Source organism: Parastagonospora nodorum (assembly GCF_000146915.1).
Source record: "Parastagonospora nodorum SN15 chromosome Unknown scaffold_34, whole genome shotgun sequence".
Taxonomy (NCBI): domain Eukaryota; kingdom Fungi; phylum Ascomycota; class Dothideomycetes; order Pleosporales; family Phaeosphaeriaceae; genus Parastagonospora; species Parastagonospora nodorum.
Genome location: NW_001884582.1, coordinates 230,199 through 252,162, shown reverse-complemented (window position 1 = coordinate 252,162; position 21,964 = coordinate 230,199). Strand labels below are relative to the sequence as shown.

The 21,964-nt window shown below is 53.9% G+C and overlaps 11 protein-coding genes across 11 annotated transcripts in view; 8 read left to right on the top strand and 3 right to left on the bottom strand.

Moving 5' to 3' along the window:
• Window positions 1–778, bottom strand: part of SNOG_14911 (hypothetical protein) — a gene marked incomplete at both ends in the record, with an annotated part of 1,893 nt that extends 1,115 nt beyond the window's left edge. Inside the window, 2 exons of the mRNA XM_001805029.1 lie at window positions 6–383; window positions 409–778. Coding sequence (XP_001805081.1) covers window positions 6–383; window positions 409–778 — 748 coding nt within the window. The remainder of the gene's footprint in view (window positions 1–5; window positions 384–408) is intronic.
• A 2,401-nt stretch (window positions 779–3,179) lies between these two features.
• Window positions 3,180–4,314, top strand: SNOG_14910 (hypothetical protein; the record flags this gene model as incomplete). Its single annotated transcript, XM_001805028.1, has 2 exons — window positions 3,180–3,533; window positions 3,619–4,314. The coding sequence occupies 2 exons, from the start codon at window positions 3,180–3,182 to the stop codon at window positions 4,312–4,314; spliced, it is 1,050 nt and encodes a 349-aa protein (XP_001805080.1).
• A 729-nt stretch (window positions 4,315–5,043) lies between these two features.
• Window positions 5,044–6,483, top strand: SNOG_14909 (hypothetical protein; the record flags this gene model as incomplete). The annotated part of the gene is made up of 2 exons (XM_001805027.1): window positions 5,044–5,227; window positions 5,330–6,483. 2 exons carry the CDS (start codon window positions 5,044–5,046, stop codon window positions 6,481–6,483), a joined length of 1,338 nt encoding a protein of 445 aa, XP_001805079.1.
• Window positions 6,484–6,808: 325 nt separating this feature from the next.
• Window positions 6,809–7,401, bottom strand: SNOG_14908 (hypothetical protein). The gene is made up of 3 exons (XM_001805026.1): window positions 7,353–7,401; window positions 7,089–7,290; window positions 6,809–7,020 (listed from the first exon to the last, which is right to left on the bottom strand). Exons 2-3 carry the CDS (start codon window positions 7,282–7,284, stop codon window positions 6,974–6,976), a joined length of 243 nt encoding a protein of 80 aa, XP_001805078.1. The 5' UTR covers window positions 7,285–7,290; window positions 7,353–7,401; the 3' UTR covers window positions 6,809–6,973.
• A 127-nt stretch (window positions 7,402–7,528) lies between these two features.
• SNOG_14907 (hypothetical protein) lies at window positions 7,529–9,386 on the top strand. The gene is made up of 3 exons (XM_001805025.1): window positions 7,529–7,721; window positions 7,925–8,757; window positions 8,812–9,386. The coding sequence occupies exons 1-3, from the start codon at window positions 7,577–7,579 to the stop codon at window positions 9,229–9,231; spliced, it is 1,398 nt and encodes a 465-aa protein (XP_001805077.1). The 5' UTR covers window positions 7,529–7,576; the 3' UTR covers window positions 9,232–9,386.
• A 425-nt stretch (window positions 9,387–9,811) lies between these two features.
• SNOG_14906 (hypothetical protein) lies at window positions 9,812–11,382 on the bottom strand (the record flags this gene model as incomplete). Its single annotated transcript, XM_001805024.1, has 4 exons — window positions 9,812–10,089; window positions 10,146–10,591; window positions 10,656–11,082; window positions 11,136–11,382. The coding sequence occupies 4 exons, from the start codon at window positions 11,380–11,382 to the stop codon at window positions 9,812–9,814; spliced, it is 1,398 nt and encodes a 465-aa protein (XP_001805076.1).
• A 627-nt stretch (window positions 11,383–12,009) lies between these two features.
• Window positions 12,010–13,401, top strand: SNOG_14905 (hypothetical protein; the record flags this gene model as incomplete). Its single annotated transcript, XM_001805023.1, has 2 exons — window positions 12,010–12,240; window positions 12,335–13,401. The coding sequence occupies 2 exons, from the start codon at window positions 12,010–12,012 to the stop codon at window positions 13,229–13,231; spliced, it is 1,128 nt and encodes a 375-aa protein (XP_001805075.1). The 3' UTR covers window positions 13,232–13,401.
• An 809-nt stretch (window positions 13,402–14,210) lies between these two features.
• Window positions 14,211–15,055, top strand: SNOG_14904 (hypothetical protein). The gene is made up of 3 exons (XM_001805022.1): window positions 14,211–14,306; window positions 14,516–14,653; window positions 14,707–15,055. The coding sequence occupies exons 1-3, from the start codon at window positions 14,297–14,299 to the stop codon at window positions 14,868–14,870; spliced, it is 312 nt and encodes a 103-aa protein (XP_001805074.1). The 5' UTR covers window positions 14,211–14,296; the 3' UTR covers window positions 14,871–15,055.
• A 700-nt stretch (window positions 15,056–15,755) lies between these two features.
• SNOG_14903 (hypothetical protein) lies at window positions 15,756–16,253 on the top strand (the record flags this gene model as incomplete). The annotated part of the gene is made up of 3 exons (XM_001805021.1): window positions 15,756–15,997; window positions 16,057–16,117; window positions 16,182–16,253. The coding sequence occupies 3 exons, from the start codon at window positions 15,756–15,758 to the stop codon at window positions 16,251–16,253; spliced, it is 375 nt and encodes a 124-aa protein (XP_001805073.1).
• A 1,149-nt stretch (window positions 16,254–17,402) lies between these two features.
• On the top strand, window positions 17,403–18,594 carry SNOG_14902 (hypothetical protein; the record flags this gene model as incomplete). The annotated part of the gene is made up of 2 exons (XM_001805020.1): window positions 17,403–18,228; window positions 18,275–18,594. 2 exons carry the CDS (start codon window positions 17,403–17,405, stop codon window positions 18,592–18,594), a joined length of 1,146 nt encoding a protein of 381 aa, XP_001805072.1.
• Window positions 18,595–19,034: 440 nt separating this feature from the next.
• Window positions 19,035–21,580, top strand: SNOG_14901 (hypothetical protein; the record flags this gene model as incomplete). Its single annotated transcript, XM_001805019.1, has 2 exons — window positions 19,035–20,339; window positions 20,429–21,580. 2 exons carry the CDS (start codon window positions 19,035–19,037, stop codon window positions 21,578–21,580), a joined length of 2,457 nt encoding a protein of 818 aa, XP_001805071.1.
• Between the last annotated feature and the right edge of the window lie 384 nt (window positions 21,581–21,964).

The window sequence follows — 21,964 nt, the reverse complement described above, 5'->3', positions numbered from 1 at the left end:
CCCACATACTCGTCGCTCAGAGCGTCCTGAGCCGGAGCCGTTAAAGGGTCCTCTGCCTGCGCCCGAGATGCCTGTTCCTCCTTTGCCGGTGCCATGCTGGGGCGTCGAGGGCGCGGAGGCGTAGTAGCGTCCCGGCCCGTCGCCATCGTCCATGGCGCCTGCCTCGTGAGCGTGTGCGATGCCCATGCTTGCCAGATCCGCAGAGATGCTCGTATGGTGCGACCCGTTGCTGCCCATGTTTGGGATTTTGCGCTTCTTCTTGTTGTTGGTGTGCTCGAAAGAATCGTACCCATCCACAGAAGACGCCGTGGACACTGCCTTGGGATAGCCGCCTGGCGCGCCAGTCACGGGCTTGCCAGCCAGGTGCCTGCTTGTACTGGTAGCTGGGGGACGAGGGTATCGGCGCACCCCGTTCGTCTTCCTCCTCGTCGCTCTCTACTTCCGAGTGAGTGTGACCGCAGTGGCAAGCATGGTGGTCACTCTCGCCCGTCCGTAGCGCTCTGCCGCCGTTCTCGTTGGCCGAGTACGGGTAGTTGAACAGCGGGCCAGTCGAGGCAGGATGGTCGGGATATACAATGGTCTCGGCTTGTTCGGGAGACAGTCTCGCGCGCAGAGAGCGTCGGGGCAGAGGGCGGATGGGCCGGTCGGGGTACATGGAAGACGACGTGTCTGGGGAGGGAGCGCAGCGGCGAGGAGCGGTTCCACTCATAGCCGTGCGGAAGGGGAGGAGGGATGTCAGATATGTGGAGAGAGCAGGAATCAGGCCCAAGCGGTACATGGTGCGTCTGTGGTGGTGCAGGGAGGGTGCATAAAATGAAAGTGTGAAGGGCGCGCTGTGGAAGCCCACAACGACGATCACTACTTACCCGCAGTCGCCGCTGCCATGCTGGCAGTACTTCCTTCACCGACTACCCAGCTGATAGTTGTATGCTTGTAGCTTCCCGCGCAATTACAATATTGCCTCTATCGTGCTTGTCTGTCCCGCATCAGCACTTGGTCCATCGAATCGCTGCTATTCTCATGCCCCGGAGCATAGTAGCTGCATCTCTTTCGGTCCTCTCTCCTATCGAACCAGAGTCTTTGGGCGTGGGAAGCTCTACGCACCTATTTGCAAGGGTTTGTGCGCTGCACGAGAGAGCCGGTACTGGTGCCAGTTAGCGGAGCCCCTCCATCTCTTCGGTACCTGACTTACAGGGATGCTGCTGATCCCCGGACCCAAGAATCGGATATCCAAGAAATGAAGAACCCGGCGATTCGATTCGAATGCGATCCGGTCAGGTGTCGGGTGGGAGTCGAGTCGTCGATACCCGAAGGTGTGCGATACAGATTCGCCCACGCCAAGAAACACGTCGGCGCAGTAAATGTGGCTGTTCGCCAAATAGTAGTACACTGAATCGCTAGCACAAGCACAAAGTCAGACGCACTCTAGCACAGTCAACCAGGTGGTAGTAGAGCAGCAAAGGAGGTGTCGATGTGCACGCAGAGTATCCAAGAGCGTCGACGTAGGCATGCATATCATCAGCCTTGAGTGACCGTGCTGCTTGCGACGCTAATTCCAACGCGGATTGGTAATAATTGCTCCTGACCCTGGCGACCTCCAATGGCAAATGGCTTGCCACGCTTCCATCCTTTTCCAAGTGTCGTGTCACTCCTCCTGCCCATCCAATGATGCTGCGAGTTGGTTCAGATGCCGTGCTGCTCCACCAATGGCGCGTCAACAGCTGCAGACATTCTAGCCATGTGTCGATGCTCGGAACGTTCCGCCGTGTTGCGTGGCACTGACATCTTCTGAGGATAGTTGTGCTTCAGACTGATGAACAGGTACTAGAAGCACAATTTCATGTCACTGACTCATCACTTCTTGACAGATTTGAAGCTTGAGCCCACGACCAACGCCACATGCGCCACCATGCAGAGAACATGTAGCATCCGCGCCGTTCTACGAGTCTTGCCATGCATCCAGGCTGTCTAGTTCTACAACCGCTAAGCTACCGCCTATCAGCTCAAATCACAACAGACAGGCACATCGCAATGATACCTCCACGTTCACGTGTATATCTCTAGAGGCGTGAGGATACGCATCGGCATCCTGGGCCAACCAGCGCCGAAAGGCCCGGTCGTTCCTGCATATTGAAGATGTGCTGACCCCGGCTCTTTCTTCAGTCATGTTGCCTGCATCGAAAGCTTCAAGAGACGACATCCACATGTCCACCCGTAGACACACCCGGCCACGCACATGAGTTCTGCCGCCTTTGAGTTTCCAAGGTTCCAGCGACTTCGACGGTGCGGCTCCTCTAGGTCTGAGCATTTCTTATCGAGTATACCAAAACCGCTGCGTCATACCAGACCCGTTCTGAATTGTAGAAAGACCGCGAACCGTACACTGCGCAAAGGATTGATACCTACTAGATCTACCTTCCTGTTTCTCCTAGCCAAGTGAGACGCCCCAAGTGATACTGCTAGGTCTATTGGAAAGGAAACGAGTCTCTTGAACGCTATGATGAATGGTAGAGATTGGGACGTCAAAGCGATTCGCCTCTGCAGCCTCCGGGCAACCGCGAAAAGTACTTGTGTCAGCATGGAACCAGGGAATCGATGTTTATGCTCGACAGATCTGGTAGGTACCACGGTTCGATATAATCACTTCTGGGGTCTCGCCGCGTGATTGGTAAGGGCAACGTGCAGCAACTTAGTGACACTCAGTGTGTGTGCTCATTCCGTTGGGGAACCGAAGATACAGTCGGAAACTGGTCCTGCTCATGGTGATACGCGTTGTGAGGCTTTCGTTGGTAGCGCGGCTCACGATCTAGACGCACCACCCGCTCCTTCGAGGAAGCACGCAGGACATTGTCTCCAATACGTTCGCTTAGTGTGCCTCTAGAAGGGATCCGAGCTGTCCAAGGTTCGTGACATGTTGCTCGTGCTCTCCATTTGTCCATGTGCAAGGTGAGGCAGCGAAACGGGAAGGAGCTACACAAACGGCGGGTGCCCAATATCGTCGCGTCCTCTCTGTCAACAATTCTGCTACCACGGCCACTTACGCGACTAGCAATATTTACCCAACTGCAAGTGGGCACACAGTTTTCGACGTATAAGACTCCCTCCGCTCCCTTCAACTCACCTGACCTCTCAACAACAGTCCGCTATCAACCCGGGGCAATTTCCAGGCACACAACACAATGGCTTCAAGCGACCTCGCCCCCGATTCCACCGGGTCGGATTACCCCAGCCCCGTGGACTATTCCGGTTACACGAACTCCCCAGGCTATGTCGACAGCCTTTCTACGTATGCGCGTGACTGCACATGGGAGAAATGCCAACTTCGAATGGCCTACTTCTACTACCGGCCGTCAAAGGGTGTAAACACCGCCTTTGCTGTCCTTTTCGGCATCTCTGCGCTGCTCTTCTTGGTTCAGGGCATCGCCAGCAGGAAGAGGTGGCTCGGCTTCACCATCGCAATGGTAGCTGGTTGCGCACTCGAAGTCGTCGGATATGCTGGGCGCATTCGAGCATGGACTGACCTGTACACTGATGTGAGTCCACCATCTCCGGCGAGCTCACGCAGCATAGTCTAGCGCACAGAGAACTGACCTAAAGCAGGGTCCATTCCTTACACAGGTCGTCTGCCTCACCATTGCGCCTGCCTTTCTCGCTGCGGGTATCTACCTCTGCCTCTCACGTATCGTCACCATCTTCGGACGCGAGAATTCCCGCATCAGCGCACGCGCCTACCCGATCATTTTCATGAGTTGCGACTTCTTGTCACTCGTTCTCCAGGCTGCTGGTGGCGCTCTCGCCATAAACGAGACCAAAGATAGCACAGGTCCCCAGCTCGGAACCGATCTTATGGTTGCCGGTCTAGCCTTCCAAGTCTTTACCATGCTCACCTTCATTATCCTGGCTCTCGACTTCGCCATTCGCACTTTGGGTCGTATTCGCCAGCTTGGGTCCGCGAACGCTCTCGATCCTCGCCATGCCGCATTGCGCAAGAGCTGGGCTTTCAAAGGGTTCCTAACTGTCCTTTCTCTGGCGACGTTATTGATCTTCACTCGTTGTGTCTTCCGTGTTGCCGAGCTGAGCCACGGATGGCATGGACCTCTGATCCAGAAACAACACTACTTCATTGGACTCGAAAGTGCTATCGTCTGTGTCGCGGTACTCCTTCTCAACCTGTTCCATCCTAGCATCTGCTTCGGTGAGTCAGGTAACCCAGCCTCCAGACCTCGGGAGTCTCGCGCAAGGACGTGGTATGGACGCAAGGTGAAGGGCGTTAGTGAGCAGAGTAGCGCGGAAGAGTTGAAAGATCACGTGTAAGAAGGGAGGAGAAAGCGCGGACAAGTAGCTCATGTGTCTGTGCCAGTACGGCGTGAGAATGTGGCATCGAGTAGGGATATGACCTTCATGATCACTGGTGACTGCGAGATCATGCCAGGAGGATACCAACATTCAAAGTAGCAAAATTTTAGTGACATGCAAGACAGATGTAATACAAGCGTAGATCATACCCAAGTGCACTATTTGTTCGGTCTGTGAGTGACACTATGTAAAGGAATGACTAAAGATATAATTTCTGTCCGCTTCTCAAGAGACGGAATAAAAAGATATGAGATATTGAGATTAAGCATCTCATTGTCCAAAGCTGTGCACATTTGAGCATGTGAGTGTGTTGCCTAATCCAGCCAACTGCTCCTTCACTTTCGCGATACCATATTTCTGCCAGGAGCACCTCAGCACGCCTTGGGGCAACTTTTCGAACGCCGAAAAGCATCCTGGATCTCTGTGAGTATTCACAATTGCTGCGTTTGCAAGCTCACTTGAGCTCAACTTGCTCCCGGTCGCTCCTTCACCTCACCCGCTTCCGCCGCCGCCCCGCTTTTCGCCCGCAGTTACCTGGCTACGCAGTAGCCTGGCGACTCCAGCAGCTTCCCGCATAAAATAATTTTGCGCATGTAGCCTCCAGCCTGTTACCACAACCTCCACTCAACCACTTTTGGGCACAGCAAAGACCTCTTGTAGCCAACAGCACACATCAACACCTTCATCATGAACCAACCTGAAGATGTCGAGGTCATTCTCGGTCACAAGCGCCGCTACAAGTTCCACTCTGGAACATTGGCGCGCAACTCCACGCTCTTCGCAGACATGCTCACGGAGCCTAAAGCGGCCAAAATGAACAGCAAAGCTAAGCATGCGGGTATCAAGATCCGCTGGATGATCGAGTTGACCAGTCTGCCTACCGAGGAAAATCCCGCCGGCACACTCAGTCTTGTGGTATGTCCTGGGACAGTTTAACGTTCCTTCATATGCATGACCCGTCACTGACACATAGGCCTGAAGCAACTCGGCCCTAACGGTCAGCGCGATGATGGCCGTACTGGCATCGTCGTCAACGAGAACGGCCGCGTTCCTCGAGCTCAGGCGACTTTCGATCACTACGAGTCCATCTTCTACGCCTTCTACAACAAGGAACTCAAGATCGACAGCAATGACATGACGGCTGCGCTGGGAGACTGCTACCAACTCCTCCAAATCTCCGAGTACCTTGGATGTACTGGCGTCATCAGCAAGGGTATCGAGGTGTCTCTCTTCAACCATGGTCAAGAGCTGTACCGCGCCATCCAGAGCGCACCCAATCTATGGATCGAGATGGCGTACCGCATTCGCTCCGAGATGATGTTCAAGGAATGCATTATCCACCTCGTCGGCAACTGGAAAGTCATCAAGAACCGTCCCCGCATCAACGAGCACGTCCGCGCCGTCCCTGGCCTACGCGCCCTGATCGAGAAGTACCACCGCCAACTCCTCACCCAGTGCCGTAGTCTCGAGCTCGGCATCATGTCCTTGTACCCAGGCGAGATGAAAATGCCCAGCCCTGACATCCCCATCAAGCGCGAAGCCTACTCCAAAGACATCCTCGTGTGGATGGCACTCACCTTCTTCCGGCACTGGATCGGGCAGCGCCTCATTCTCGAGAAAGGCCGGCACTCGCTCGACTGCGGCTACGAGCTGTACAAGCAAATCGGCGAGGCCGGCGAGTCCTACATGGACAAATCCGTCATCAACCAATTCCACACGAAATTCCCCATGACGAAGAAAGCCATGAACGTTCTCGAGAACCACCTCCTGGAGATCAAGGAGTGCATGAAGGGCGTCGTCGACCAGCACAAAATCCTCAAGTCTCACTCCCAGCTCGAGACGTCAAAGTGGGATCGCGTGCACTATCTTACTTGCGTCGACTTCAAGGCTACCGACTATCCCTGGCTCAAAGACGACACGCCCGCCGCGCGTGTCGCGCCCGCGAAGCGCGAGTACAAGCCTGGTGGCAATGAGATTGCGCGCCAGAACCTTGAGACGGCGAAGCGCCACCAGGAGCGCAGCTTGAGCATCGAGGAGGACATGGACGACGATGAGTTTGCTGATGACGACGATTTGGATGAGGAGGAGGTGCCGGAGGTGGCGGCGAAGCGCGCGCGTGTTGGATAGCAACTAGCACCCAAGCCTGCTGAGCTGTGTCTGTGGGCGGGCGAGTTGTGCATTGCGCCGTGTCGGTGTCAGGAGGGGATTGAGGGACGGGTGGGGTAGGTGGTTTTGCGATCTATTACATAGTCTTTTTCCTGAGTTTCGGACAAAAATGGACGCTGGAGGGATGATTTGAGCGTGGAATAGATTGGGGTGAAATGTACTGAGGTAAGCCCTGCGGTTGCATTTGATAGGAATCTTTAACTTCTAATAAATGAGTTTTCGTGCTCCGTTATCCTGCGTTTGGACTGGATGTGAGGTTAGTATGCGAGAATCACGCGGTGCCAAGTGTTGACGGAAAGAAATTTGTTCTTTGTACAGTCGCTGCTGCGAAGGTGTTGTCCTCTTATGCACCGAATCCTCCTCCTTGGTTTGTAGTGTCCATGCTTGATATCATTGTCTCTGCTCTCTTCTCATCCCTCTCCCTATTCTCTCGCTCCATCTCGCCCATATCCTACTCGTCATCGAACCCCGTCGGCCTTGGTCGCGCTCCTTTGGGTACTACAGTTCGTCAGCCCTGATTTCCCAGAAATTCTCTCTCTCTCTCTATTCCACATTGGTAAACGTACTGGGATAAGTCATCGGAATCTTGGGCCTTTGCTCCTCACCGAGATACCTGCGAATCGGCGGGACCGTGAGCACCATGATAGGCCCTGTGCAGCCGACAATGATTGAGAAGAAGTATGCGGGCTTGTTGATGGAGGCCCATTTGAGGTAGCGCAGCGGCTGCTGGAAGAAGCGCGGGGAGGGGGGCACGGCGGACATTTTGATCTACTCAATTCGCGTCGATATGAGAGGGTGGGATTGGGAGGGAAAGGACAGGGTATGCGCACCTCGTACTTCTGGCGTCGGTGCCTCAATTGGCGGATCTTGGGGTTGATGTCGTTGGGGTTTGGACGTCGTCAAGTCGGCAGGCCAATCGGCGGCTACCGATTCTCCGGGCGCCGATGTGGTGTTGCGTGTCTTGGCAATTAGCATACGTCTCCCATACACGCCAGCGCTGGTCCGGCGAAACCAAGTAAACCAATTCCGTTCCTTCACTTTTACAACCACAAAGATGAGGTGGTTATTCTCTTCGGCGGCTGTGTTGGCGTGGACTGCGGTTGTGGCGGCGAAAAGCTTCACGGGCGACCGGTTGCTGGTTGTCCTGGAGGAGCAAAGTGAGAGGGAGAAGTACAGTGTGTTTTTGGAGGACTTGAGCTGTAAGTTGAGATTTTGTCTTCGCAGTGGGGTGGAATGTGGTTGGGAGCTTGCAGCATCAGGAGGAGTGCAATTGGTGTGTTGTGATGGTGTAGCTTGAGGCTACGTAAGCTTGCGACGAAGCTACAAGAGCTTGGGAATCAGCAATTCTTCGCGGTTCTGGCTACTTCAATTGCAAAGAATCAATGCTGATATCAAACTCCAGCTCGAGGATTCTCCGCGACAGTCGAATCACCAAAAGCCGACAAGCTCTCGCTCTTCCGCCACGGCGAGCGCGCATACGACCACGTCCTCGTCCTCCCCGGCAAGTCGAAAGGTCTCGGCCCTGCTTTGACCGCGAACAACTTCCTCGAGTTCTTGAAGAAGGAGGGAAACATTCTCGTCGCGCTTTCTAGCGAAGCTGTGACACCTACTGCGATTCAGTCGGCGCTACTTGAGCTGGACATTAGCATTCCGGCAGACAAGGGCGCGGTTGTGGTCGACCATTTCAACTACGACACATCGTCTGCAGCGGAAAAGCATGACGTTCTGCTCCTTCAGACACCCGGTGCGCTGAGACCAGATGTTAAGAACTACTTTGGAGGCGATGGTTATGTTGCGGTGCCACGCGCCGTCGCTCAGGTCCTCGGAAACGACTCGCCGCTTCTTTCGCCCATCCTACGCGCCCCGAGCACCGCCTACAGCTACAGCCCCAAGGACGAGGCTGAGGCTGTCGAGGATCCCTTCGCGGTCGGTCAGCAGTTGAACCTCATTTCAGCGATGCAGGCCAACAACGCCGCGCGTCTCACTGTTCTGGGTTCTGCCGAGCTTCTGCAGAATCAGTGGTTCGCCGAGAGCGCGAAACTCGCTGGCAAGTCGATTAAGACCGCCAACCGCGAATTCGCCAGCAAACTGTCCGCATGGGCTTTCAAGGAGACTGGTGTTTTGAAGGTTGGCAAGATCGTCCACTACCAAGACGAGGGCAAGAGCAAGAAGATGAACACCAGCCTCGCGATCCCCGAGAACAACCCGGGCATCTACCGCGTCAAGAGCGACGTTGTAAGTTTACCATCTACCCTTTATCGAATCCCCAAAAAGCTAACACCACCACAGCACTTCCAAGTCGAAATCTCCGAATACACCAACGACCACCTCTCGCCCTTCACCCCAGCCCCCACGGACAACATCCAGCTCGAATTCAGCATGCTCTCGCCCTTCCAGCGCCTGAACCTTTCACCCATCGCCCAAACCGCAAATTCCACTGTCTTCGGCGTCTCTTTCCGCACGCCCGACCAGCACGGCATCTTCAACTTCCGCATCAACTACCGCCGCCCGTTCCTCACCAACATCGACGAGAAGCGCCAGGTCACCGTGCGCCACTTTGCGCACGACGAGTGGCCGCGCAGCTGGCAGATTAGCGGCGCGTGGGTGTGGATTGGCGGCGTGTGGGTCACGGTCGCTGGGTGGCTGGCGTTTGTGGCCGTGTGGTTGTACAGCAAGCCCACGGAGAGGAGTGTTAAGAAGACGCAGTAGATGCGCTAGCAAGTGTGAAGATTTTTGAATGGACGGTACATTTACTCCTGGGAGCGATGCGTATGTATAACATGGGAGTTACTTTTTAAGCTTTTTGGCATGGGAATCGGTGGAAAAGCTATCGAGTTATGTAGAATGCAAGATGATCTGCCCCATGCTGAGGTCGATGGCGTGACAGCAATTATTCATGGAGATGCATGTGACGAAGCGTTGACATTTCTTCGTGCAAGTAATGGTCACCTCGGTCATTTTCAATATGATTCTGCCATACGCTATTTCTCGACGACCATTGTTCGCAGAGTATTGTCGTATCGCACAGAATGAGTGGCATATTTGCACAGATGACAATGCCGAATGATCAGTCATGTATGTGCCCTAGACAGTACAGAGTTGTAAGCCAGACTCACGCATAGACTGAGTCTTGTGTCGTCTTTGGGGAAACAGTGGCACTATCGTATTCAAAGATCAATGTCGCTGTGGACTTCGTGTAGCGATAATGAACGGGTCTACAAGCCATGCGCACCTTCAAATGAACTTGGCATGTCGGTGGATCTAGCAGTGTTGCATAGCCTTCTTGGGACTATTCGTACACCGAATTCAAATTGTTGTAAGAATGAAACGGGAGTTGAGAGCACAAATCAGCAGTTTCAAAGCTCGAGATTCTCGCCCTTGTGTCACGATTACGGTTCCAGTAGTTTGAACTGTACACATGCGCAATCATATCAGTTCCTTGTTCAGAGTTTGGACTCGCTGCCTGAAGCGTGGCTGCCGCATTCTCTACCTGCGCGGCTTGAAATAAGAGGTCCTTAGTGTCGCCCTGGCCACAGCCGGCGTGGGCGCCCGCCTGCGCAGATACACCTGTCTTATACTGGACCTGCTTACAGCGCTAACATGTACCATCCTAATAGGCTCACTCTCATGCCTGACGTACGCTTGCGTATCGGTATCGGTATCGGCCTCGGTCTGACTGCGGCGAAGCACAATAGCTGGGAGGTGATCTGGCTTCTCCTTGTAAATGCAGTAAAGCACGGCGAGAAAAAGGGGTGCCTCATTGGCGAGGTCAGATTTCGAATTCTTTATTTTCTGGATGGGCAGGTTAATTCGGATGCCTTTCGAGGTCAGAGCCGTTGGTTCGCCGCCACTGGGTAGTGTATGGAGTATACCGCGAGAGGCGACGAATTCACGCGGGTGCTGGGCGAAGAAGAATGTTCCTTTTCCGGGTGGCATATCAGTTCGAATAGAGGGACTCCATGCGAAGAGACTTTGATCCTCACTTGAGTTCAAAATCGCTTCTTGGAGACGGGCGAATGCCTTCTCACCCTCACCGTATAGAAGAGGCATATTTACGTCAAATATACCCCTATATTGCAAGCTAAATGTTAGCTGATTGTTCGTAAAATATCAAGATACTGGAATGAACTAACATCAGGCTGTACGCTATGTCTTCCGTCCTGACTGTTCTGCGATTCGCAGCCCAGCTCATTCGCTGTGCTACACTGAAGTGTTCTGGCCTGAAGTCGGTAAGACCGAGGCGATCAACCTTGGTAATGTTTGTTAGTTCTTCCAGGAGAGTTTCTTTGGTACCTAAGAACGTCCAGTCCGACGAATAGAACTTGAGCTGGGTGGACGCGATCATTTCCTGAAGTGTCCATCCTCTTGTGAACCATTTCGCTGTCTTGAGGGGTGTGTCAAAAACTGCAGAGGCTTCCGATTGGTAGATGTTGGGGTCTTCCGTCGCATGTGCCTCGATATCCTCTAGGTAGGCGTAACAGACTTGAGCATTCTCATACCATCGGAACATGCTGTTGATCGCCTCACTAAGCTCAGCAGAAGACGTCTTGTCAATGCAGCCTAATGCACCTCGATCAGCATTTACGAGCCGAGCCTTGGAGGCGATGCCGTACATGTATCCACCCAGACATAGGCGTAGCTATCTTGCAGAGTCTGGTAGCATGCCTTCAAGATCTTCGCGTAACCCAACATCAGCCTGATTCGTGTACCTGTAGTCTCATCTCCCGTGTACGCATCTTCAAAATGCTGGAGAGTGACCTCCTCAGCTGCCCATGTGTGAGATAGGATAGCGTAAGGTGGTATTCTAGTGTCATCGTCGAAGCGCTCGAGCTGCAGCGTTGCAGCGTTGATTAGACGCATGATTTCCGAGGAAAGAATGGTACATGAAACCGGCGCTAGATTAGTGCCGAGGAAACGAAAGTGTGGAGAGTGTAGTGAGGATGGTCATCCTGGAACGAATTGATTACACGTCAACAAGGCTGCATGAGGATGGCCGCCTGGATGTAAGCAGGCCCAAGATGGCGCGTCGCATGTCGATATACTTGAGAGATCATGTCATGAGTTGTAGTACATTGTCACAATAGCAGCGCTCCTGTCGCATGTGAGGCTGAAAGAGCCATGTCGAAAGGGATGATATTGATGTTGACATTGACGTCAATTTGCAGTATAGAAGGTGCAACTACCGACAATGCTTCACCAGCCAGGATCATGGTGAGCGACCATCACCGGATCAAACAGACCGGTGCACTGAGTCGCCAAAAACGGCTCGCAGGATTCAAATTACCATGTCACAGACGCGGACGTGTATCGCCTGTTTCAATGTTTGCAACAGATTAATCGGTCCGAGCCCTTCACGTGACCAAAGATGACGCGGCTGCGGATTACAAGGCTGGGCATTGCCTCTTTGTCCCCCATGAACCTTCTTTCGTTTTTCAGACCCTTATAACCTTCTCGAATACCCTGTTTTAGTTCTTTCATATGCACATGATGAGTCTCAGCAAGCTGGGCGTTTTCGCAAACCTGGCGCTGGCAGCCAGCGCTGTTCTTCTACCACCTACTATTACCGCGGCGGATCTGGAGGATGACCACGTCTTTGAGGGACTCGTGGTTGATCCATTTGCGCGCTCGGCGGCCTTGGAATGTCCGACTTGCGCCGTAGCATCGTGGGACCCTGAACAGGACAAGATGTCTTGGAAGGAGAATGCGGGAAACACTTTCGTAAGTAGCTTGCCACCAAGTCGCAGCTGAAGTGGAGATGCACATCAGCCTTGTCGACTTGCGCATGCGAAGATGCGATACTAACGTTCTATAGCACGTCCAATTCCAGATTGGTGGTGACAAAGACACCCTCAAGACGAACGACTACCAGCTATTCCCACCGAGTATGAACCAAGGCTTCCCGTCATTCTATGTCGTCCAGAATGACCCCGTCACCGAGGAACCTATGCGCCTTCTGGTCACCAGCTACACATTCCGCTACAATGGCGCCCAGACGGTGTCGGAAGAGGGCACCGAGCTCCTTCCCATGACGATGCAGATCTCGTCAGTCGAAGGCGTGGATGTCAACCCACCCGTCCTCACCATCAACGTCCTCAAGGACACCAGCGGCCGCCTCATGATCGCATCCTTCGACACCACGGAAGTCTCCGACGCGCCGCTTGAGGAGGCCCTATCGCAAGACACAAACTGCAACGAGTGGCCGCTCCTGTGCAAGTGGAAGGGCATCGTTGCCGAGCGCATCGAGAAGATGAAGAAGATGGGCAAGGGCTGCCACAAGCGACCCCACAACCCGATGGCGGAGGAGACCTTCCACGGCAAGCCACCGCATAGGTTCCGCCCTGGTCACGGACACCCGCATCACCAACCCGAGCACATGAGCCATGGCCACCATCACCACGAGCACATGCATGTGTTTGCCCGCCGCGCGTTCTTCACCATCTTCATCCCCATTGTCGTGGGCATCTTCGCTGGAACCGTCACCTACCTGGTCGGTATGGTTCTCGGCACGATGATTGCGATTCTCATCGCGAGGATCCGGGGCCAGGAGTACCAGCCCATCGCTCTCGGCGAGGAGGATGTGGAAGAAGGTCGTGTCGAGGAAGAAACGGATGTGAAGACCGAGAAGCAGGACTACGCCGAATTGCCGGCGTACGACGCTCCTCCAGTTTACGAGGAAGCGACTGGCGAGGAGGTTGACGAGTCGAAGTAGATGAACACGGGGGATATGGTGGGCGGGGTCGGATGATTCAGGCCCTGCACGCCTCTTGTCTGGATAGCTACAGCAGCTTTGGAAGTAGATAGTATGCATTCTAGAAGTCATCATACGCGACAATGATTTCATTAGTGTTTAAGCAAATATTGATATGAGTTTTCCGACTACTTTTCTGATATGTGTTTATCGGGTGACTTTCAATGTTCAAATGCAAGACCCAACAACACTCGGTATGGCTCTGTGATTTTCAGAGAGTAGAAGCGGTACATATGCTCAATTTAGGCTGCAGGACCAAGGTGCAAACCTCGAAGTGTCGCGTCTCTGCCACAGTGAGACGACCAGTCTTCCACTTCCACCCGATGAAAGTAACCCACTGAGGTCGGAACCCGCTGCAACAAAGTATTGCAGTAATTCTTCCGAGACGTAACTAGAGTCGTACATGCTGCTTGTGTCAACTGCCTGCGCAGACAATGGTGCAGTTTGACATTGCTGCAGACCGCCTTGACGTGAAGTCGCGACTGGAAGACGACTCTTACGCGTGCAGGCTCGAGCTGGGTGCTCCGAGATATCTGAAGAGTACTGAAATGGACCTGATTGTACGCAGACCGATCTACTTCTATTTCACACAGATGCACAAGCATCCGACGCGTTCTTGCAGCACAATCGCGAACGCAGAAGCTGGTGTTGGTCGCAAGCCCCGGTTTGAAGTTCCCGCACGGACCCACTGCCACGCGATCCCTTTGATCTGGGGGCCAGGCGCGCCTAACAACAGCATCTGCTTTCGAGTGGCAGCTTTCCACGACTTTTGGTTTTCTTGCTGGCCGCAGCGGTCCTGGCTTTGATTTTCCTCGTTCTTGCTCCGCGTTTCTGCCTGCCGCCCAACGCAGCTTAGCGCGGTGATCTTGCGAGCGCGCCTCCCAGCTATTTAGGCCTCGCGCCGCCCGCGCCTTTTATTCGCTTTTCTTCTTTCTTTCTCGCTCTTACACGTCTATCCTCACCGCAACTGGGTTTACAAAAGACTTTCCATCCACTACACATCAACCCACTAACACCCTAGCAAATATGACTGGTCGTAAGTACTATCTTGCTTTCTTCGATTCTTGTTTGTCATCGCGTGTGCAGCGATGGTGTTGGGGTGCCGCCACTGCGCGATCATCTTGCATGCCGCGCTTGGTGTTGTTCAGCCTCAACGCGTCGCCCCACCTTTACACATCGCGACATCAGCATACCACCACGCATCCCTCCTCTACCTCGATGCACGATGCTAACTCCTCTCTCCAGGCGGCAAAGGTGGCAAGGGTCTCGGCAAGGGCGGCGCCAAGCGTCACCGCAAGATTCTTCGTGACAACATCCAGGGTATCACCAAGCCCGCCATCCGTCGTCTCGCTCGTCGTGGCGGTGTCAAGCGTATCTCTGCCAGTAAGTCCTTCTCAACCTCACTGCCGCTATCCCATATTCTAACAACCTCCCAGTGATCTACGAAGAGACCCGTGGTGTCCTCAAGACGTTCCTCGAGAGTGTGATCCGCGACGCCGTCACCTACACCGAGCACGCCAAGCGCAAGACCGTCACCTCCCTCGACGTCGTCTACGCGCTCAAGCGCCAGGGCCGTACCCTCTACGGTTTCGGTGGTTAAGCTTCTTCTCTCACGAATCGTGCGCGCCTGCGACACATTGTTCATGGGTATGATTTGGGAATAACGGATGTAACGGCGTTATTGTTTCATGGGCGGTCTGGATATGATTCCAAAGTCGATATGAGGCTTTTCAGCTATCGAAACGGCTAGTATATAGTCGAATGCATACACGTTCTATGCACCAGCTGTTGACTATTGAGTGCCTTGTGACTGATGCGTGACGAGAGACGCTTACCTGTTTGCCTTGAAATACGTCTAATGACTGCACGGTCCGGCGAGCGAACAACCAGACGACAAATGGGTCGTATACGTGAGCGTCACTAGACTTCGAGACCCTGATACTTGAACTGGCTCTGACAGTTTTGACAGGACTAGTCGTCGACAACTTCCATCACCTTTTAGGCCACCAGCGCCAACGCCTTTCTATCGGATGCAGTGTTCCGCAGATGCACCGCCAAACCACCGCGCATCCCCACAGTACCTCAGCCTCAATTACCATTTCCACGTCCCGCCGTGTTGGGATCAGCAACGGAGTTACTAAATGAAAAAGATTTACTCGCGAGCGATGAGGCCATCAACAACGTCAGGGAGCTCCCGGGATCCGACGTCCCACCGAAGGTCCTCTAAACATAGGTATACTTCGCGCAATGCACTCAATCCAGCCTAACACTCACCACTCAGCCTCTCGTCGCGGCACGCCTTGTCGATCTACCATGCGACGACCACCCATCAAATCTCACAAGAAAGAGGAAGCTTTGCCAGACTAGAAAAACGTGTATATAAGAACACCTACCAAGCAGTAATGGATTGTGTCTCATCATCATCATCATCATCATCATCATCATCTTCTTCTCCTTCCCCCATCCATCCACCCCAATCAGAACAATGCGCACCTCCATCCTCCTCCCCTCGCTCCTAGCGACCTTCGCCTCCGCCGTCTGCCCCGGCGCCAACTTCGCCGTCGGCAACGTGCAAACCACCGGCGACACGTCCACCTGGAACGTGTACGACTCCCAATGCAACGTCGTCGAGAGCCTGGTTACCAAGGAGAATCCGTGCACGAGCGGCATGTTTGGGTGCGTTGGCGGCACGTTTAGGCAGTACACGAATTCGGCGTCGAAGCTCATGTACGTTTGACGAGCAGTGGAAGTAGAGGTGATGCTGGTGCTGTTGCTGATGCGTATAGATATGATTGCCGCAAGGTGTATGATGGACAGGCGTGTGGGGCGAATACAATTGACGTTTGTGTAAGTGGCTTGATTGGGAGTTGGGGTTTGGGATGTGGATGTGGATGCTAATGAGTGGTTGTAGTGCCGGAATGATGGGAAGAAGTTTACGACGATTGTGGATTTCAAGAGGGCGGAGGCTACGCCTGTAGCTTGAGATTTGGGGGTTTAGAAAATGTGGGCTTATACTTGTTTATACCTTTGAAGTAATAGATGCTTCGTCAAGAACATGTGCTAAGACACTATGGAATGTAAATCTGTCTTCGCATTTTATTTTGGGGTTCGCTGCTGCTCAATTATGACCCTAGTGTGGGTGTGAAATTCACATGCTGAACCACATTTCTGTCTCTGACAGACTGTCATTTTTACTGCTCTCCCATTCTCTTGCCTTCTCCCAACCATGATAACGTCTTCACACTCACAGACAGTCATAGAAGTATTCGACTCCATGTATATACCCGTAGATATGCCGCGCCCCTCCCGCAGCATCGACCCCACTTTCCGCCATCGGTTCGCGACTGCCTATCTCGTACAGCTATCGCATACCCAGCCAATGACGTGCATTCAAGATAAGATGCTGCACGCGACTATCTCTGATGGGACATGCATTGCAGTAGTTTATGCTTGCCTATCTTCCGATGGCGCAGTGTAACGGCTGCTTGTCATGTCGATACCTGGGAATTGAGATAATGCAGGGCAAGTGTGGAGGTGTACTTATACATCCATGAGACTGTCACGTCACGCCTACTGTGTTTTCGACTGGCTTTGAAAGATTGCGGTTTCTCTAGGAAGCAATATGGCGTCCAGTCCTGTTTCTGACCCGGAGAAGAAGGTGGCGGTGGTTGATAGCGATGATGAAGTCCTTGCGCAGCTTGGGTATACGCAGGGTAAGTGGAATCATGTCTTGAGGGTTGTTTTGGACAGAGTACTGATATGATGGTGTTGAAGAACTCAAGAGGAGCTTTGGACTGCTGGGCATGGTCGGCTTCTCATTCAGCATTGTCACGTCTTGGACTGCGCTTTCGGGGGTGCTTATTATTGGGGTCGAGTCTGGTGGGCCGCCTGTAATGGTATGGGGCTGGCTCGGAGTCTGTCTTGTAACTTTGGCTGTGGCATATTCGATGGCGGAGATGTGTAGCGCGTAGGTCTCCAAGTTCACGGAATGCATGAGAGTACTCTGACCGACTTGAACAGATATCCGGTCGCTGGTGGACAGTATAGTTGGGTTGCTATCCTTGCACCTAGCAGCGTCGCCAGGCCCTTTAGCTACATCTGTGGCTGGTTCATGCTGATTGGCATTATCTGTATGGGTGCAGTCAATAATTTTGTTGCCACCAATTTTGTCCTCGGAACTGCGCAGCTCAACTACGGCTTCACGATTGAGCGATGGCACACTGTCCTCATAGCCTACCTGATCACGGTGATCGCAGCTCTTTCCAACATCTACTTGCCGCACATCCTCAACAAACTCTCTAAAGCGATCTTCATCTGGAATCTTCTCTCCTTCGCTGTATGTCTCATCACCATTTTGGCCACCAACGACCACAAGCAGTCCGCCAAGTACGTCTTCAGCGACTTTGAGAACTTCACAGGCTGGAACGCACCATACGCAGCCTGTCTGGGCATTCTACAAGGCGCCTTCGGCATGTGCTGCTACGATGCGCCTGCACACATGACGGAAGAAATCAAGAATGCCCGCAAGCAAGCGCCGCGCGCCATCATCATGGCAGTCTACATCGGCTTTTTCACGGGCTTCATCTGGTTGATTGCACTCTGCTTCTGCATCGGCGACCTCGAGGCGACAGGAAGCACTCCAACTGGCGTACCAGTGATTGAGATCATCTTCAATTCTACAAATAACATCGCCGGGACGTCTACACTAGCTTCGATGATAGCTATTATTGCCACTGTCTGCGCCAATTCGCTGATGGCAGAGGGTTCGCGGGCAGTGTATGCTTTTGCTCGCGATAATGGGCTGCCATTCTCTGAGACACTGAGCAAGGTGTCGAGTAGGAGTGTGCCGGTCTATGCTGTCATTCTCACAGCAGTTGTTCAGATGGCATTTAATTCCATCTACTTCGGCACGACAACGGGGTTCAACACGATCATCGCCATTGCAACGCAGGGCTTCTGTAAGGGCTCTGCATCTCCCGTCACTGCACTGCTAAATCGTGATAGATCTGTCCTACCTCATGCCCCTCCTTTCCCGCATTCTCGCACACTTTTCCGGCAAGAAGACGCGTCTCGAAGGGCCGTATTCACTGGGGAAATGGGGCATCGTCCTCAACATCATCGGCTTCATATACCTTGCTTTCATATGCATCATTGCTAACCTGCCTTCTGTTACACCGGTGGACAGCGAGAACATGAACTACACTAGTGCTGCTACTGGGCTGGTGATGTTGGTTAGTTTGGTGTTTTGGATGACTACGGGGAGGAAGAAGTTCACTGGGCCGGAGGATGGCAATCTACTGCAGGAGAGTAGGCCGGTGGCTTAAGGGTTATGGTGGATGTATCCAAGGGTTTGATGAAGGCTGAATGTGAGTACTTGAGTATATCTCGGAGGTGTTCTGTACCTCCTTACCATCCTGTCTACGATCTGGGGAGCTGCGTGTAGATTCAGGCTGATGGTTCATCTGTACCGCTATATATCAGCCTGGCGACTACGAAGCACTCAAGTCAGCTATGCTTGTCATTCCGAACATGTTTGATGCTCCTTCACCTGGCCGTGCCCTTTCACCTCGAGTTCACCAAGACTTTGATGCCGCTCCCCCGCTATTGTCTTCATTCCAAGGTGAATGAGGACACACAATAATAGCAGCAGCCTCCGTCACTAGATACATAAGCCATACTCCATCGCCATTACACTGCTCCTGCTCTTTTCCCTTCAACTCCCTCTCCATACCACCCTCCACCACACCCCACGACCCCGGACGAAATGTCCATCTTCACCAAGACCACCGACTTTGCCTTCACGGGCGGGGCTCTGCCCAACAACCTCGCCTTCAAGGGCTCAGCACAGCAGCAGGTCGAGGATGCGGAGGTGCGAGGTGCGCAGCTGGAGCTGCAGCTAGAGACGGCGCTAGGCCAGAACCGGCTCCTTAGCGCGGAGCTGGTCAAAGCCAAAGACCTCGCTCGAAGCGCTTTCAGGCAATTGCGCACCTCGGGTGCACCTTCTCTCCAACAAGAGAAGAACATGGCCGACAACAGCAGCACCTTTGACAAGCTGCAGGAGCTCGAGCAGAAGGTCGAGGACCTGCAAAAGAAGGACGCCGAGGCCTCCAAGGTCATCGAGCAGTACGAGGGTGACCTCATCCGCAAGGCTGGCGCGATCAAAGAGCGGTCGTCGGAGCTCAGCAAGGCCCAGGAGGAGCTGAAGAAGGCCAGGCAGCATCTTGAGGACACCAAGAAGGCGCACGAGGGCGACCTTGAGCGCCTGAACGGCGACTACGAGAAGCTCGCCAAGGCCAACGAGAAGCTGCAGCGCGACGTCGACGACCACAAGGCCAATGCCACGCACAACGAGTCGATCCTCGCCCGCGCCTATGCCGACCAGGAGAACATCCGCGCCGCCTACAACGCCCTCACCCGCACCAAAGATGACGCCGAGGCCCAGACGCTCGACCTGCAGATGCGCTACGACAGCCTGTACGAGCAGTGGCAGGAAGACCGCAGCAAGATCGACGACCTCGAGAGCCGCGTCGAGCTGGCCGTCACGCTGCAGGAGTCTGTCGAGAACCTCAAGGCCGACCTCGCATACCGCGACGAGCAGATCCGCCAGTACCCCCACATGCTGCTGGTCAAGGACGAGCGCATCGCCAGCCTCGAGCTGCAGTACCAGAAGGAGCGCGAGCGCAACATGCACGCCGCCGATGCCGCTGCCAAAGCCACTCTTGCTGCAGCCACCTCGCACAACAACGAGGCCCCGCCCGCACTTGGCGATCTCGGAACGTCGCTGGCTGACGAGCTGTCTGACTGGAACGAGGACGACTTCAACGACCACGAATCCGACACGCATGAGGTGCCTGAGAACGAGCTGTCTCCGGTGTCTGTGATTGAGACCGCGCCTATTGCGCCTCCCGGCCAGCGCCTCAGCATCGACCAGACAGAGAGCGTTAGTGTGGTACCGGTTGCTGTTCCGTCCCAGCGCTTGAGCCTTGGTGCCTTCAAGACCACCAGCACTTCACCCATCGACGTACCAGCCCAGCACTTGAGCATCGGTGCGAGTGAGGAGTATTTCAGTGTGTCGCCCGTCGGCGTTCCAATCCCAGCGCTTGAGCATCGGTGCAAATGAGGCCACCAGCACCTCACCCATTGAGGTTCCGACCCCAGCGCTTGAGCACCAGTGCAAGTGAGGAGTACTTCAGCGTGTCGCCTGTCGAAGTTCCAACCCAGCGCTTGAGCATCGGTGCCTTTGAGACCACTGGCACTTCACCTATCGAGGTTCCGACCCAGCGCCTCAGCACCGATGCCAGCGAGTACTTCAGCATGTCACCCATCGATATCGTTGCTCCCCCTCACACCCTCGGCGCCGTCGATGAGATCAACAACATTTCACCAATCGAAGTTGTTGAAGCGTCTGCTCCCACCCTTACTCTCAGCATCAACGAGGCTGCATCAGTTACACCCATCGAACGCGCAATTACGTTCGCCAGCACTTCGATGCAGACAGACCTTCAGGATCTCACCGCAGAGATTGTGGATGCTGCATCCGTCATCACCACACCTGTTGCACCCGCGGTTGTCGCTAGCACCACGACTTCCACTCAGACCGAGACTCCTCGGCTGACCTCAAGCATCGTCGATACCGCGTCTGTTACTGTACAGCCGACTGTGCCAGCCTCCAACCATGATCTCGCACCCATCACGACGCTTCACGAATCAGCGCCCATCCAGGCCCGTCATGCGACGAGAGCGACAAGCGGCATCAGCTCCATCACCGTCACACATGACTGTATCCCTGTCGAGGTCTGCTCCCCCTCACCTACAACCACTACCGCTAGCGTCCAGACTTTCGAGGCCTCAGCACCTGAAGATCAGACCGACTTGGTGGAAGACCAGGCTCGCGTGATCGAAGATAAGGACCGTACCATCGAAGACCTGAGGCGCATCATTGACGAGCCTCACATCACCGAGGAGCAGCCCCACGTCATTTCACAATTGCACCGCAATACCCAGAACGTCAAGCCCAACACGACCAGCTTCTCGCAAGTCATTTATTTCATCGCTGCTCTTGTCTCCTTCCTGGCCGTGTGGCAGTGGATGAAGGTCAAAGCCTGGGAGACAGCCAACGGCTACACTTCCAGCAGTGGCAGCTCCTACAACACCGGCGGCGCGTACGGCAACGGGCGTCACCTCCTTGGCATCCCGCTTGCGCAGGACATTGGTGCCTACTGGTGGACCGAGCAGATTGCAAACATCGCTAGCAGAGCCATTGCTGGCTACGAGAAATGGGCTGGCATTGAGTATGTGGCCACATACTGAGCGCGCATGATTCAAGATTGCTATGATGGATGATGGATGAGATTTACGGACGCGACACGACACCAAGGATATGAATGGCGTTTTTTCTTTTTTTTGTTTGCTGCGATGACAAGATTGATCTTTTTTGTCTTGACTTCTTTGCTGCATTCGACTGCACTGCACTGCGAAGGCGTTATGGGATGATGGCAACGATACCCTCAGATACCCCCCGAGTTCTGCAAGCTTCCTTTCTTTGCGACACAGGAAGCGTTTACTGCGATATGCCTCACTGCGAACGAGCTGCGAGTTTTGCCTACCATACGATTCAACGAGATAGACATACTAGACTATACCCAACCCAATCCAAAAGCTTCTTCCACACCCACAAGCACCTCTTTTCTTGAC